Here is a 17,005-nt window from a genome sequence, read left to right as displayed (position 1 = left end):
AATTTTAAAATAAATTCCATGCAAATGTTAGGGCGTGATATTTTGTACTTACTATGCAGACATCAAATTTATGAAATTATATTGAAAAGTGTTTTTGAAGTAAAATTTAATACGCAATCTGAACCAGATGTTCCTATTTTCAATAAATTTCAAAAGTCTTGGCAAAATATAAATAAAACAAATTACTTAAGTGGAATAGAAGATACTGTTATTTTAGAAAAATTAAAAACAAAAAAAGACGATATTTTGAAATTTAGTTTTGAACAATTACAAAAATACCAACCTCGAGATGACTATAAGAAACTTTTAGAATTGGTCATAATATTTTTTGGTGAAACACCTTTACATAGAATTTATTTTAAAATTCCTGGCCCAATTCATCATGCTCGTTGGATGGCCAAGGCTATTTGTTGTTTGAAAATTTGTTTTGTTTCGTGGCCAATTTGAATTGTCAATCAAAGAGTTAATTATTTAAATAATATTCGACATTATGTATTTTTATTACAAGTTTATATAGTCTCTGTTCGTAAATAAATTTGTAAGTTAACATTATTTTAGCTTCAATGTGAAACTGAGACGGTATTAATTTTACTCTGATGTGTTTTTTTTAATTAAAATTAAAAAAAATTGTAGGTTTTGAATAGTTAATAATAGAAAAAATATCGAATTAAAAATGTATAGAAAATTAAATTTAAAACAACGGTTAAATTAATTTTTTTTATGTTTTTACAGTGAACGATTTATAAATTAACAATTTTAATGGTAAAAATAGAACATATACGTTTTTTTTTTCAGGGCTAAATAAGAACTTTTCGAAAATTTTTGTAAATATACTTTGTATAGCCAAGGCTATTTGTTGTTTGAAAATTTGTTTTGTTTCGTGGCCAATTTGAATTGTCAATGAAAGATTTAATTATTTAAATAATATTCGACATTANTTGAAAATTTGTTTTGTTTCGTGGCCAATTTGAATTGTCAATCAAAGAGTTAATTATTTAAATAATATTCGACATTATGTATTTTTATTACAAGTTTATATAGTCTCTGTTCGTAAATAAATTTGTAAGTTAACATTATTTTAGCTTCAATGTGAAACTGAGACGGTATTAATTTTACTCTGATGTGTTTTTTTTAATTAAAATTAAAAAAAATTGTAGGTTTTGAATAGTTAATAATAGAAAAAATATCGAATTAAAAATGTATAGAAAATTAAATTTAAAACAACGGTTAAATTAATTTTTTTTATGTTTTTACAGTGAACGATTTATAAATTAACAATTTTAATGGTAAAAATAGAACATATACGTTTTTATTTTTTCAGGGCTAAATAAGAACTTTTCGAAAATTTTTGTAAATATACTTTTTATAGAAAAATTGTATACCTACAAAATAGTCCAAATAAACATTTTCGAAAAAGCTAAAGTTTTTGAGATAGACATAAAAAACTAAAAAATCACCCTTAGGGGTTATTTTTAACCCCCTTGGGGCACGTCTTAGAGTTGACCAATCGTCACCAAATTTTGTACAATTTATTTTTTCATGTATTTGAATAATTCTAGGGGGTGGCACTTTGTAATTTTTAAATTTTATAAATAAGGGACACCCTAAGCAACATGTTACCAACAAATTTGGAATATTATATTCTAGTAGTAGCTCACACAAATAGAGTAAAAAGATTATTAAAATACAAAGTAAAATTATTTAATTTTGTAATTGAAACCTATCATATCAAATTATCATGTCAAACTTGATTCGTCAATAAATACTTTGAAAACATTAGAAATGAATGATTTTAATTGTCTGTATGGAGTACATAGGATAAGTAACTGTTTCATTGATAAAACATAATTATTTTTTCAATTTTTAGGGGTAGTACTTTCAACTAATTATAGTTATTTGACGTATCGTTGAAAAAAGTAGGTCAAGTTAGAGTAGAGAAAATAAATGATAGTCACAAAAAAATATCATCTCAGATAGAAGCAAAGCTTAAAATATAGTAAAATAATTTTAATATGAATAAAAAATTTCTTCTCGCGAATGGCGACTAAAGTGATGGGATCTTTGATCTTTATTGAAGTTATTGAATCTAAATGAGATAAAAATCAAATGAGTTAAAAATTTATACTAACTTAAAAAGAATTAAGAAAAAATGAAAAAAATTCCTTGCCATACGCGGGTTTGAACCTTGTACACTGGCGCGTAAAACACAAGTTTTACCGACTAAGCAACTGTACGTCGCTTTTTTTCGATTGAAAAAAATAGCTATTTAAGCTAATTAAAATTTCAAAGTTATTTTTCTCGAATTTAAAAAGCAAAAAAATTTAAATAAGTTTAACTTTCTATGCTATATCAATTTTATTTGTATAATATTTATGAAAATCTGTACTCTCCTTGTCAGGTATTATAAAATAAAATATAAAACCCAGAATTTTAACACAAAAATAGCATATTTTTTATTACGGTAGTCATTTTCACCATGAAGACAAGTCAGGAGGCAATTTTTTTTTCAAAATAAAGTATATTACTTAAGCTTTAATTTAAAGTATATATAACAGTGTAAGTCTTTCCGGAACATTTTCAAAATTAAAATTGAAAATGTTACCATTTTGAAACCCTTCCTGTGGGCTGATAAAGGGTCAAATGTTCACAAAAATATATAAAACAATAGGTAAATATCTAGGGTATCTATAAAAAAAAATTATATTGATTCGGTCATTTTTAAAATAGTTATGGCAATTTTAAGTAAAAAAAATAGAAAAAATATCGAAAATTAGCGATTTTTAAATTTGTATTTTTTTGGGGGGGTTTCCCCGTTTACGGTGAACGAGGGAATTTTTTTCAAATTTTGAGGGTAATGTATTCGACTAGATTTGTAATCTTTTGACATATTGTTCATCAAAATCGGTCCAGCGAGAGCTAAGATTGAACGTTCATAGACACAAAAAATAAAAATAAAAAAACTTCATAGTAAAATTAATACCATCTCAGCTTCGCATCGAAGCTAAAAGTGAAAGGTCGATGACAACATTAGACTCATTATTTTGGAAGATAAAACTATTTTAAAATATAAAGTGGAGGTGAAGTGTGGGTTATCTTATTTTTTATCATTATGTATTACTATGCTACATATTATACTTATATATGAAAACACTACTAGTCATGATATAAGTAAAGAAGTAGGAATTAATGTTCCTTTAGGAATATTTGAATAATGCCTTCTAAATTTTCAATCTATATATTTGCATCGAAGCGCTTTTTTTGATAGTGATTTTAATTAGTATCAAATATCTTTTATACTTGTCTCGACTATGCCATTATTTTGTGACCCTACTGTGCTAGGGGTTTTTGTAACACATACAAATATAAAATTATATTTGTATTAAAAATTCGCATTTTTAAATCAAGAAAGTGTATGTCATCCCGATTATGCCAGATTTTTTTACAATTGTATGAATAGGTTGACTAAAAAAATACTATTTTTAAATGTATTATTTACTTACGATACCCTTATTAAAATAAAAATAATAATAAATTATAACGGTGATTGTTTATATATATACACCAGTTTAACCGAAAAATTGTCATTAGTTTTACAGAATAATAATAACATAATATTATTACTATAACATTTAGAGTAAAAATGGAGGTAAGTAATTCGTTTTACGTGCATTATTTGATTTAATTTTAAAACATTTTTAATTTTATTCTAGAATTGGCAATTGACAACTTTTTTGTTGATATTTTCCTTTTTAATATTTAACGAAGGTAAATTCTTTTTTACATGCCTACAAGTATTATTATGCATATAAGTTAATTAAATATCCATATAAGTTCATGTATTTTTTTTAAATGATACATACAAGTAATGTTCCAAATTACCTTTAATCTATTAACTTTTATTTTAGTTAATATTGTGTATTAATTTTTTTTTTTAATAATTGTGAAACATTAGAACTATCATAATTTTAAAATTAAAAACAATTTCTTAAATTGTTAAAAAAATATCTAATTAATATTCAGTTGTAAATTTTCTGTGGTATTTTAAAATTTGTGAAAATTTGAATTTTTAATCATTATTTTTACGATTTCGAACATTAAAATATGAATTGAAAAAAATGACAGAAGCAAACTTATTCTTTTCACGTTAACTAATGGTTATACAGAATGATCGGTTTATCATTAAGCACTCGATTACTCATAATATAAATACAATATTAGAAAAATAATTTTTAATTTCTTTTAGTTACAAATAATTTTTGATTTGTCAGCTGATAATTACGCTTTGCAATTATCCCTTATAACTTAAGGGATTGTCAACTTAATTTTTTTTAAATGGCAACATATATATTTTAATTATTAGCTGGTAAATCAAGAGTTAACTTAAAGAAATCAAAAATTATTTTTACATTGTTGTATTTATTTTGCGAATAATCGAGTGGTTAATGATAAATCGATTATTCTGTATACATGTATCCTTTTCCATTTATCTATGCTTAGATAAACGCCTGTAGTTAGAAATGTCAAAACACCGTTGGTGTTTTTTAATGTTTCATTGTATTTTATAAATGACCGCTTTTCCCCCTTCTGTTAAATTATAACATTTCAAAGTTACAAAGTGATACCAAAATTCTAATAAATTCTAGATAGACCATATGTAGGTGAATTAATTACATTACATTCCTCTACGGTCGTAAGTGTACTAGCTATCCTTCTTTCTTTATTCTACTTTTGTGTTTAGACTAATTTTGAAACTATATTTTTATCATACCCATAAAATCTAGCAACATTAATATATCAAATAAACACATTTAAAGAGCTCATAAAATAAAAAACCCAGCACAATGGGGACGTGGTTTAGTTGGATCCAGTATAAATTATATCTGACAGTGATTAAAATCACTATCATAATAAATGTTTCGATGCAAATCTGTATATAATCTTTAATTTTAAGAAATTGGTTGTTTATCTAAATGCAAAATTAACTCCTATTTCTATCATTTATTCCTATATGCAATACATATTATGTATATCATATTCATAATATGTAGTTGATTTATAAGTATAATTTATCAATAAATATCTATTAAAGCAATTCAATGTAGTATGGAATTAATATTTAATAATTTTCGGAGAATTTATAAAAAAATTATAAAGTAGTTATTATATTTATGGTAAACATGTATAAAAATTAAAGGGCTTGACACAGAACTTTTTTTATTATAATTTTTTGTTAATTTTGAATAAATAGTCTGCAAAAATTTTCGTCAGAGTAATAAAGATACTTTTACTATTCAATTTTTCGTGCTAACTTCAAATCAGCAATTGTATGTTTTCCATTGCCAATAATTTTTGATATTATTACTAATTAGTTACAAACTATAGCATATAACTTTAAGAAAAAGAGTTCTGAATATTTCAATTATATCATCTATCTAAACGCCAAGAGTTACATAGAAATGATTAATATTTCTATTGAAAATATAAAAAAATCATTTAAAACACAAAAAAATTGTTTTTAAATTATTATAGTTTTTGATTTTTAATTAATATATTATAACTTAATGTTGTAATTTTTATCATTAAAAAATGATTAAAATAGGTTAAAACCTATTTTGTTGGTCTTTTATAGTTGATTTTTTGAAATTTTATAATGAAAAAGTCGAATTGTTACCATAACTTCAAAGTTAAAATTTACATTAATAAATAGAAAATTGTATGAAAATAATAAAATAGTATTGTTAAAATTAATATGCAGTCAGGAAATTTTATAATTACTATTTACTGTAAATTTATCAGAAAAACTCATTATTTTTTTTGCATTTTTGTTGTAATAGATCACTTAAATAAAAATTATAGTAATCATTTCTAAATAATTTTTGGTGATTAAAAATATTCTACTATTGAAATATTCAGAAATTAATTAATTATAATGATTTACTTTAAACAAAAAAACCAATCAAAATATTGTTAAAAAAATCTACTCAATTGAATGTAAAAGTTGTGATAATTTGATGTATCGTTAAAAAAAGTTGGTCAGGTAAGAGCTGAGAAAATAAATGAGAGCCATAAAAAAAAATCACATAATAAAAAAACTTTAATATGAATAAGAAATTTCTTCAAATAGGGGATCTACATTGATGGGGTTCTTGATATTTATTAAAGTTATTGAATCTAAATGAGATAAAAATTAAATAATTAAAAATACTAACTGGAAAACTATTGTAAGGTATTTTAAAATAAAATAAAATAAAATACAAAATCAAAAATTTAAACACAAAAATAGCATACGGTAGTCATTTTAACCATGAAAACAAAATGAAGTTCGAAAATTTTTTTTCCATACTAAAGTATATTGTATACGCTTTAATTTAATATACATATAAAAGTGTCAATATTTCTGGAAAACTTTCAAATGTTAAGTTGAAAAAGTTAATTTTTTGTGAAAAAGTTGTCATTTTGAATCCTCCGTCGCGGTAGTGATTTTTGTTGTATGCGTTGCAACCAATTGTTTTTTGATATATGTTTTTACGTGAGTGTCCGCTATTTTTTTTATAATTTAGATTTTTCATTTATGGGCATCGGCTAAATCTGCCTGCATTTTTTTTAGCCCTTCGGTGATGGTAACCTATATTTATTATTTCATGTTTTGATCCTGAATATTTTTTTTTAGTGCACGTGTGCCGAATTTTTTTATTTTATTATTTAGGTCCCTCAACATGGTAGGCGTGTTACAATACCATCTGTCATGTTATATATATATTTTTTGTGATTTTTTAGCTTCGATGCGAAGATGAGAAAATTAAAATATATTGGTGTATATCAACTATTAATGACTCAACAAACATCAAATATAATTTTAGAACATTGTTATTTTTTTTTATCTTAAATCGTTTTTAATGTACAAAATTTAATTTCTTTTTAAAATCCTACTGTGGTCCGAAAATACATTGTCTCGCCCAGTGGGTTGGCGACCCTTTCTTTGTGAATTTTTCAATACGCCATGAAAGTTACAAATTTTTCGTTGTGGCCAGCTAATAAATTTTTGTTTATATTTGTAACCTTTCAAAGTGGCGACCCCGTTAGGATCCTGGCAATTTCGCTAGACTTACCTAACTTTCGTTTATTTAATATTTAGTTAATTTTATGTTTTCGTAGATTTTTTTTTTCTGAGTTGTAGTCGTTGTATAGTCGTGTACATCATACCTATTTATTTTGTTCATAATGGCTCAAACCATTTTTAAAGATTTCGGTTCCTTAGACATTGTTATTTGCCTCAAACCATGTTTTAGAAACAAAAGTTGCCATGTCTTCCCGTGGTGTACACACAAGTGCCGTCTATTGCCGTCCAAAGATGGAGTAGCGAAATTTCATTTTGGTTTGTCCAAAATCCATAATTATGGCACTAATAACTCATCAACTTTTGGACATCTTATTATAATGTGGTATATATTTTTCTTCTCTTTTTGTATCTTTCTGCAGTGTATACCTTTTTATTAAATAATATTATGTTTATTTTAGTGGTTATTTGACCATGTAGTCATATTTTTTCATTTAGTTAATGATTATATAGATTTTGACTATGGCTGTACATTATGTGAAATAGTTAATTTCTTCCAGTTTTGTTATTTTCATTCCCCTTTTCCATTAAAAGCTGACAGTTCCTCGAGTGTGGTCAGGGTGGACATGGTGAACATCTCATTGGGCCCTCTATATTTATGTAAAAGACCCATTGACATTGGTGAAATGTCAATTTTACCCTGACACATGCGTTGGATCTGTCATGCTCATGCTTTCTCTCCCCTATTCTAATTTTCATATTGGGATCATTGACACCCTAAATTGTTTAATAATTTTATCTAGCTAATTTTCATAAAATTACATCTGTGATCTAACTAAGACAAAAAAAAAACTTATGTATACATCTAACTATTATGTACCGTTGCTCAAATAACTTAGAAAATATCAGGGCCGTTACAATGCTCTAGATTTTATTCTATATACATAAAAAAATAACGTATGATTTTTCTAATTATACAGGGTGGCCCACCACTCACTGACAACTTAAATAACTTTTTGTCCAGTTAATATTTTTAACTGATTTTTTTTTAAATAATAGTTATACGTTAGGTTTATAGCTATATCTCAATAATTAATTTTTTTACATTTTATTAATAAATATTATTTATTTTTAAATTTTAAATAAAACGTAAAAAAAAAAACTAAGATAGCTATTTTGTAGAGTAGAATTTAAGAAAAATTTTAGTAAAAAAATATCTTATTAATATTCAGTATTAAATATTCTGTAGCGTTTGAAGTTTGTGAAATTTTGAATTTTCATGTACTATTTTACGGTATTAAACATTGAAATACGTATTGAAAAAGGACAGAAGAAAACGCTATCTTTTCATGATTACTGTGTATACATATGATGATAATGTGTATACATTACAAACTTGGCATTAATACCATGATAAGAAATTAGATAAGGCAATTATTACTTATCACTCTCATTCAAAAGTATATTGTTCACCTTTAGAATGTGACTGTTAATAAAAAAAAAAACAATGTATACTCTAAAAATTAATTGGATATTTTAAAAAAAATGATGATATTAATTTGAATAGCCTCATACTAAACTATCATATCCTCATAACATTCTTCTCGTAATTTATTCTTATATCTACGTTTAACCTTTCTTTTACCTAAAATTATAGATACACATTTTCTTACATTATAAATAATTTATTATGTTTAATAAAACTTAGTATATGCATTTTGCTATATTAAATTTCTATTTCTATTCTATAATTTTGTTAATTTAAATCTTGACTATTTTGATTTTATTTATTACAAAATTCACTTATAACATTCAATAAATTATAATAATTGTTATACTAAGTAAAAACTGTTCATCATAGAACCTTTTTTCCTCTAGGATAAGGTACAAAATCCATGGTTCTCCGGTTTTGCTTTAGCTTGCCTCGATTCATGATGAACAATCCACGGGTTATTGTTAAGTTAGGCTAGCAAAATATTAGTTTAACTTACATTTTATTAAAATAATTCTCTTTTTACAATATTACAATTCCCCTTAACTAATTTTAAATAAGAGTAGATTTTATTATTAGGCCTTGTGTGAATCGTGAATGTATATAATTTTTTCCTAAACCTCATTTCATAGAAACCTAATTTTTTTGAAAAAAATTTACACAGTATTTTCTTTCTAAATCTTGCTCGTTAAAATAAACACTATTAATAACCATTTCATAACTAATGCAAGATATTATATCAGAAATTTTTTTGCTAAAACATTTTTGAGGTCTAACTTAAATATTTTTAGTTCCATATTAAAAAACACTAAGTCAGTCTATACAATTCTTAATAAAATTATTCCCTAATGTTTAGGAGTCCAGTAATTTATTATTAAGAAAAAAAAGAATATTTTAGTTATAAAGGTATCAGTGAAATATGCTTAATAATAAAAAAATGATAACAAGTTAACTCGATAAGTACTAATTAAAATTTTTTCAAAATTGATAAAATAAAATTTTTTATTGAACTGGTACTTTCTTTATTAGATATACTTAAGTATTCTAGCTAAAATTATAAAATAGCAAATATTAATTAATAATTCCTCTTATTTAGCAAATGAATACTCAGATGACCAAAAATTATTACAATTTGAAAAAGATATGACGAGATATGCTGCTGCAAATGGTGACTTAGAAACATTAAAATTAGTTCACGACAGTGGATGTGATTTGGATGAATATGCAATTACTGAAGCAGCTGCAAATGGGCATTTCAATTGTTTAAAATATACACATGAAAATGGATGTCTCTGGGATGAAAGCACAACAGAAGCAGCTGCAATTTATGGTAATTTAGAAAACTTAAAATATATTAAAGAAAATGGATGTAAATGGGATGAAAAAACAACTAGGGCTGCTGCTGCAAATGGACATTTAGATTGCCTAAAATATGCACATGAAAATGGATGTCCCTGGGATGAAAGCACAACAGAAGCAGCTGCAAGTTATGGTAATTTAGAAAGTTTAAAATATATTAAAGAACATGAATGTAAATGGGATGAAAAAACAACAAGGGCTGCTGCTGCAAATGGACATTTAGAATGCCTAAAATATGCACATGAAAATGGATGTCCCTGGGATGAAAGTACAACAGAAGCAGCTGCAAGTTATGGTAATTTAGAAAATTTAAAATATATTAAAGAAAATGAATGTAAATGGGATGAAAAAACAACAAGGGCTGCTGCTGCAAATGGACATTTAGAATGCCTAAAATATGCACATGAAAATGGATGTCCCTGGGATGAAAGTACAACAGAAGCAGCTGCAAGTTATGGTAATTTAGAAAATTTAAAATATATTAAAGAAAATGGATGTAAATGGAATGAAAAAACTACAAGGGCTGCTGCTGCAAATGGACATTTAGAATGCCTAAAGTATGCACATGAAAATGGATGTCCCTGGGATGAATATACACCTAGGTTAGCTACTTTTAAAAATTCATTAGTTTGTTTGAAATATGCACACATAAATGGATGTCCATGGGATGAAAATACAACAAGAGTTGCCGCTGCCAATGGGCATTTAGAATGTTTAAAATACGCACATGAAAATGAATGTCCTTGGGATGAATCTACAACACAAGCAGCTGCATATTATGGTTATTTAGAATGCTTAATATATGCTTATGAAAATGAATGTAAATGGGATGAAGTAACAACTATGTTCGCTGCTGAAAATAATAGTTTAGAATGTTTAAAATATGCCTATAAAAATGGATGTCCATGGGATGAAAATACAACAAAGGCTGCTGCTGAGCATGGACATTTAGATTGTTTACAATATGCTCATGAAAATGGATGTCTGTGGCATGAAGATACAACAAAAGTTGCTGCCGAGAATGGACATTTAGATTGTTTAAAATATGCCCATAAAAATGGGTGTCCATTGGATGAAGATATAACAAAGGTTGCTGCCGAGAATGGACATTTAGATTGCTTAAAATATGCTCATAAAAATGGGTGTCTGTGGCATGAAGATACAACAAAAGTTGCTGCCGAGAATGGACATTTAGATTGTTTAAAATATGCCCATAAAAATGGGTGTCCATGGGATGAAGATATAACAAAGGTTGCTGCCGAGAATGGACATTTAGATTGTTTAAAATATGCTCATGAAAATGGATGTAATTGGGATCAAAACGTGACTGCAGTAGCAGCAGCATATGGAAATCTAGAATGTTTAGTATATGCTCATAAATATGGATGTAAATGGGCAAAATATACAACTTGGAATGCAGCAGCAAGTGGACATTTAGATTGTTTAAAATATGCATTTGAAAATGGAAGCGAATGGGATGATACAATACCAGCAGAAGCTCTTTCTATAGGTAATTTAGATGTTTTAAAGTTTGCTTTTGAATATGTAGGCAGATGGTGTAAAGGGACAACTAGAGTAGCTGCTTCCAAAGGTTATTTAAATATTTTAAAATATTCCTACGAAAATGGTTTTGAGTGGGCCGAGGGAACCACTGCAGCTGCTGCAAGGAACGGCTGCTTAGACTGCTTAAAATATGTGCATGAAAACGAATGCAAATGGGATAAAGAAACAACCAGAATCGCTGCAGAGTATGGACAGTTAGATTGTTTAAAATATGCACACGAAAATGGGTGTCCATGGGATGAAGATACAACAAAAGTTGCTGCCGAGAATGGACAATTAGAATGCTTAAAATATGCACATAAAAATGGGTGTCCTTTGAATGAAATAACGACAACATTAGCTGCCGCTAATGGTCATTTAGAATGCTTAAAATATGCACATGAAAATGAATGTCCATGGGATGAAAACACAACAGAAAAAGCTGCATATTATGGTAAATTAGAGTGCTTAAAATACGCTCATGAACAAGGCTGTAAATGGAATCAAAACACAACTAGAGCTGCTGCTTCATTATATCGAATCGACTGTTTAAAATATGCTCACGAACATGGATGCGAATGGAATGTTGGTACAAGTAGAGCTGCTACTGTAGCAGGTAGTGTCGAATGTTTAAAATATTGCTGTGAAAATGGCTGTGAGTGTGATGAAGATACAACACTAATTGCTGCTCAATATGGTCATTTAGAGTGTTTAAAATATGCACATGAAAATGGGTTTCAATGGGATGAAAGGACAACAGAAGCAGCTGCATTCTATGCTAACTATCATTGCTTGAAATATGCGCATGAAAATGGTTGTAAATGGGATAAAAGAACAACAATAGCAGCTACACAAAAAAATTGTGTAGATTATTTAAGATATGTACATGAAAATGGATGCGAATGGGATGATAACACAACTAGAGTTGCTGCTGCGTGTGGTTGTTTAGACTGTTTAATGTATGCTCATGAAAATGAATGCAATTGGAATGAAGGTACAATAGTTACAGCTGCTTTGCATGGTTGTTTAGATTGCTTAAAATATGCATATGAAAATGGTTATGATTGGGTTGAGGGTACGATGAGAGGGGCTGCTGCAAATAGACATTTAGACTGCCTAAAATATGCCAAAGAAAATGGTTGTGAATGGGATGAAGGCACAACAAGGGAAGCTGCTGCAAGTGGTTGTATCGAATGTTTAATATATGCTCATGAAAATGAATGCAACTGGGATGAAGGAACAATGAGTGCAGCTGCTGCAAATGGTCATTTAGACTGCTTAAAATACATGCATGAAAATGGATGTATGTGGGACGAAAATACAACAAGACTTGCTGCTGCAAATGGCCAATTTTATTGCTTAAAATATGCCCATGAAAATAACTGTCCATGGAGTAGAGATACTATTAATGAAGCTATTCAAAATGGTCATTCTGACATAGTAATTTATACTAGTGAAAATGGCTGTCCTAATTAGTTTTATTTTCATATACAGTTAAGTTGACTATAATATTAACTTAATAAATTGTCATAAATTTCGATTTTATGTATTTATTGACGAAAATTAGACATTTTACTTTTTAATTAAATACATTTTTGAAAATATAATCAAAATCACATATATTTTATTAACATTTTTTTAACAATTTAAAAAAAACCTGCTCTCCTGACATCTACTTGATATGAAACCTAGATTGACAAGCCTCAATTGAAATTGTGAATTTTTTTAATTAGACGTTATGTTTCTCATTGTAAAGGAATCATGGAATAGTTTTTTTTTTAATATTATAGTACACTTTAAGAGATTTATTTTAGTACAGTTTAAAATAGGACAGTTGTTCTGGAAAACATTCAAAAATTAGATTGAAATAAAATTTTCATTTAGTACTTTTTGTAATTAGGTTTTTCATTTACTTTCATTATATAGTAATCATACCAAAAGAAAGTCAACTATCTCTTTTATACTTTTCAAATATTTTACTAGGAACATTTGTTTTTTTTAAGTTATATCATTATTAAAATTCAGAAAAATAATGTTGGAAATGCTACTTTTATAGAAGTATAATTTTAAAAAAATTTTTAGATTTCAATAATTGCGAAGGTAATTTTGATTTTTTAGTGTTGATATATAACTAAGATAAAATTTAGAATTTTTTGACGAATTTTTTTAATTATTAAAAAAATAGGTCCGACGAGTGCTGAGAGTTTTTAAAGATAGACACAAAAAAAAAGCATAATAGTGAAACCATGCGTTTTGTACAAGAAAGCTAGACCGTAGAATGGCTAGTTGTACACCGCATACATTGCCGTGTTACCTTACGCCTGTGTACAATCGCTTATTAGAAATAAACTGAATCAACTCAAAAGCTCTAACTTTATTCCTCCTTTAACCGGTTTAGATTTCTTTTAGGCAAGTCTATTGATGTAATACCAAATGTAAACAAAATTATATTGTTTATTTCAAAAACAATGTTTAATAATTCTGAATTTTTTTTTTCCATGTCTGTTATTTATATGTTTACTTTTTAAAACTTATTTAATTGGGACTCTTACCTCATTGATGGGGTAAAGGTAGACTTTTATGTTGTATTTTAATTCAGTTCATTACTGAATAAGTAGAATTTTAATTTCACTATTAATACTTAATTTGATTATTGAATAATTTTTCTAGCTTCAAAAAAATAAAAATTTATTACTAACATATATAACTAGTAAAAATAAACTCTGCACTCTTACCCCAGGTTACTCTATGACCGTGATCAATTTATTCTTAAATATTTGATCTTGTAATTAAACATATATAGTGTGACCCAGCATTCACTGACAACATAAATAAATTATGATACAGTTATTTTTCTTATCTTTTAGCTTCGATGCGAAGCTGAGAAGGTATTGGTTTTACTAAGATGTGTTTTTTTTTTTTTGTGTCTGTTACCACTTTTTCTCAGCTCTCACCGAACCGATTTCTTTCAATGATACGTCAAAAGATCACAAATCATATCTAGTCGAAGACATTGCCCTCAAAAATTGAAAAAATTTCCCTCGTTCCCCGTAAGTGAGGGAAACCTCCAAAAAAATTACAAATTTAAAAATCGCTAATTTTCGAAATTTTTTCAATTTTTTTCACTTTAAATTGCCATTACTTTTTTAAAAATAACCAAATCAATATAATTCTTTTTTTATATAGATGAATGATATCATTACCTTTCATTTGGTATATATTTTTTTTATATGTGACCCTTTACTTGCCCACAGGGGGGGATTTAAAATGACAACTTTTTCAAAAAAAGTTAATTTTTTCAACTTGATTTTTGAAAATGTTCCGGAAGGTCTGACACTTTTAAATACATATCTTAAATTAAAGTTAATGTAATATATTTTATCATGAAAAAAAAAAATTTTGGACTTTATTTTATCTTCACGGTGAAAATGGCTACCAAATGTTATATTTGTGTGAAATTTTTCAATTTTGTATTTTACATTTATAACTTTATTATGCTATAACTATTTGAAAAATGTATAGAACAATACAATTTTTTATGAAAAGTAGTATTTATATACATCTTTCATTCGACAAACTGTTTTATTAAATCGGACCATGTCCCTATATTTGAATGGAGTTCAAATCTAAAAAATGTACATAGAAAGTATAACTTTTTCAAATTAACTTTTGATAGTGTTCCGAAAAGTCTGAAACTTTTATATTTATCTTAAATTAAAGCTAATGGAATATACTTTATTATGGTAAAAAAAAATTTCGAACTTTATTTTGTCTTCATGGTGAAAACAGACATCAAACTNTAAAAAAAAATTTCGGACTTTATTTTATCTTCATGGTGAAAACAGACATCAAACTTAATAAAAAAAATACGATTTTTGTAAAAAAATTCTTTTTTATATTTTTAACTTTATAATGCTATAACTTTTTGAAAGATGTATGGAATAATGTAATTCTTTTTTTTTTTGATGCATGATGTCTTAACCTATCATTTGGTATATTTTTTTTTTACCCTTTAGCTGACCACAGTGGGGGATTTAAAATGACAACTTTTTCACAAAAAAATTACTTTTTCAACTTAAATTTTGAAAGTGTTCCGGAAAGTCTGACACTTTTATTTATATCTTAAATTAAAGTTAATGTAATTTACTTTATTATGCGAAAAAAAAATGTCGGACTTCACGGTGAAAATGGCTACCAAATGCTATTTTTGTGTGAAAATTTTCGATTTTGTATTTTACATTTTTAACTTTAAAATGTTATAACTTTTTGAAAAATGTATGGATCAACATTATTTTTTTATGAGAAATAATATTTTTTAATAATCCCTTTTTCATTCGACATACTTTATCTTAATTAAGATATTAATAATGAACCAGCAGATCATGTAGCGTTTGGAATACTCCACCAATTTTTTAAAATTAAACACTATTTAAAGATTTGCTTAGAAGCGTTTTTTTTTTATAGTGATTTTAATCACTGTCAGATATCATTATACTTAATCCAACTATGCCACGTCACCACTATGCCGTGACCCCCCTGTGCTGGATTTTTTTAAAAATAATAATGATGCTATGAAATTTTTGTTTTGGTATTTTTTAGTATCATATATTTCTTAATTTATTAGTTAATTAATTTTTTAATTTTTCTCTTATAAATTACAATATATCGAATTAATTTTTTAAATGGCAATATACATATTGATTATAAAGTTTAAAATAATGTAATAATAAGAAAATTATTGTTCAAAAACAACTTTTGGACAATTACTTTGGATATTATTAATATTTTTATACATTGGCTGTAGGGGTAGTGTGGTCGAAAAATGTCTAATAATAAATACTGACATGTATGCGATTTATACTAAGTATATGTTTCAAAATGTTTATAACTTCCGAATCACTAATAAAAGCATTAAAAGAATTTCTGAGTATATATAACCACCCCTTCTATTATCGCAAACTAAAATTGAGCCTGTCTTATATTGTATTAATTATTATAGATTTCTATATAAGATTAATACTTCTTTAAAATTAGATGAAATAAGATATATTCGTGATACGTTATCAAAACGTCTACTTAAAACTTATTTTCAGTTATTTAACTGAATTAAATTTTTTAGATCAATACGTGGTCAAGGTACTACGGTACCTAAGGTACTAAATGTGTAATTATTATTATTATTTTTTTAAATGACTTAATTATTTTTTGTATAAATTATGTGATAGAGTATTTAATTTGATCATTGTTCAATTTTAAGTACATTATTACTAAAACAAATTTTCTCAAAAAAATATAACCATTAATTTGAGTATATTATTTACATAAATAATATATAAAAGCTTCATATTTTCATAAAAGTATATAGAGATTTATTTTATCTGACTTATTTCACCGACCAACATACAATTTGGTGTCATCAATATTTTAGATGATTTTAAATGCAACGTTGATGCTGATCTGACCAACAGATTCATGATATAAGCTCGGTCGGCTGGCAACACTGGAGTTTCACCAGAAATCGTTTCTATATTGGTAGAGCTGCAGGAAGCCGGTTA

The 17,005-nt window shown here is 26.5% G+C and overlaps 1 protein-coding gene across 2 annotated transcripts in view; it reads left to right on the top strand.

Annotated features, from left to right (window-relative positions):
* The window catches only part of LOC126894535 (uncharacterized), an 18,970-nt gene extending 5,909 nt beyond the window's left edge, over positions 1-13,061 (top strand). The window contains exons 1-3 of one of the 2 annotated variants that reach the window (XM_050665615.1): positions 3,596-3,646; positions 3,711-3,765; positions 9,646-13,061. In XM_050665615.1, the coding sequence (XP_050521572.1) occupies positions 3,641-3,646; positions 3,711-3,765; positions 9,646-12,926 (3,342 nt within the window). In that variant the 5' untranslated portion in view covers positions 3,596-3,640 and the 3' untranslated portion in view covers positions 12,927-13,061. Of the gene's footprint in view, positions 1-3,595; positions 3,647-3,710; positions 3,766-9,645 lie in introns of those variants that run through there. The other variant, XM_050665616.1, reaches the window with a different exon arrangement.
* Positions 13,062-17,005: the final 3,944 nt, after the last annotated feature.

This window comes from Daktulosphaira vitifoliae, unplaced genomic scaffold (genome assembly GCF_025091365.1).
Source record: "Daktulosphaira vitifoliae isolate Bord-2020 unplaced genomic scaffold, ASM2509136v1 Scaffold_1, whole genome shotgun sequence".
In the NCBI taxonomy this organism is placed as follows: domain Eukaryota; kingdom Metazoa; phylum Arthropoda; class Insecta; order Hemiptera; family Phylloxeridae; genus Daktulosphaira; species Daktulosphaira vitifoliae.
The sequence above is the reverse complement of the archived record's forward strand: the minus strand, read 5'-3'. Positions and strand labels throughout refer to the sequence as shown.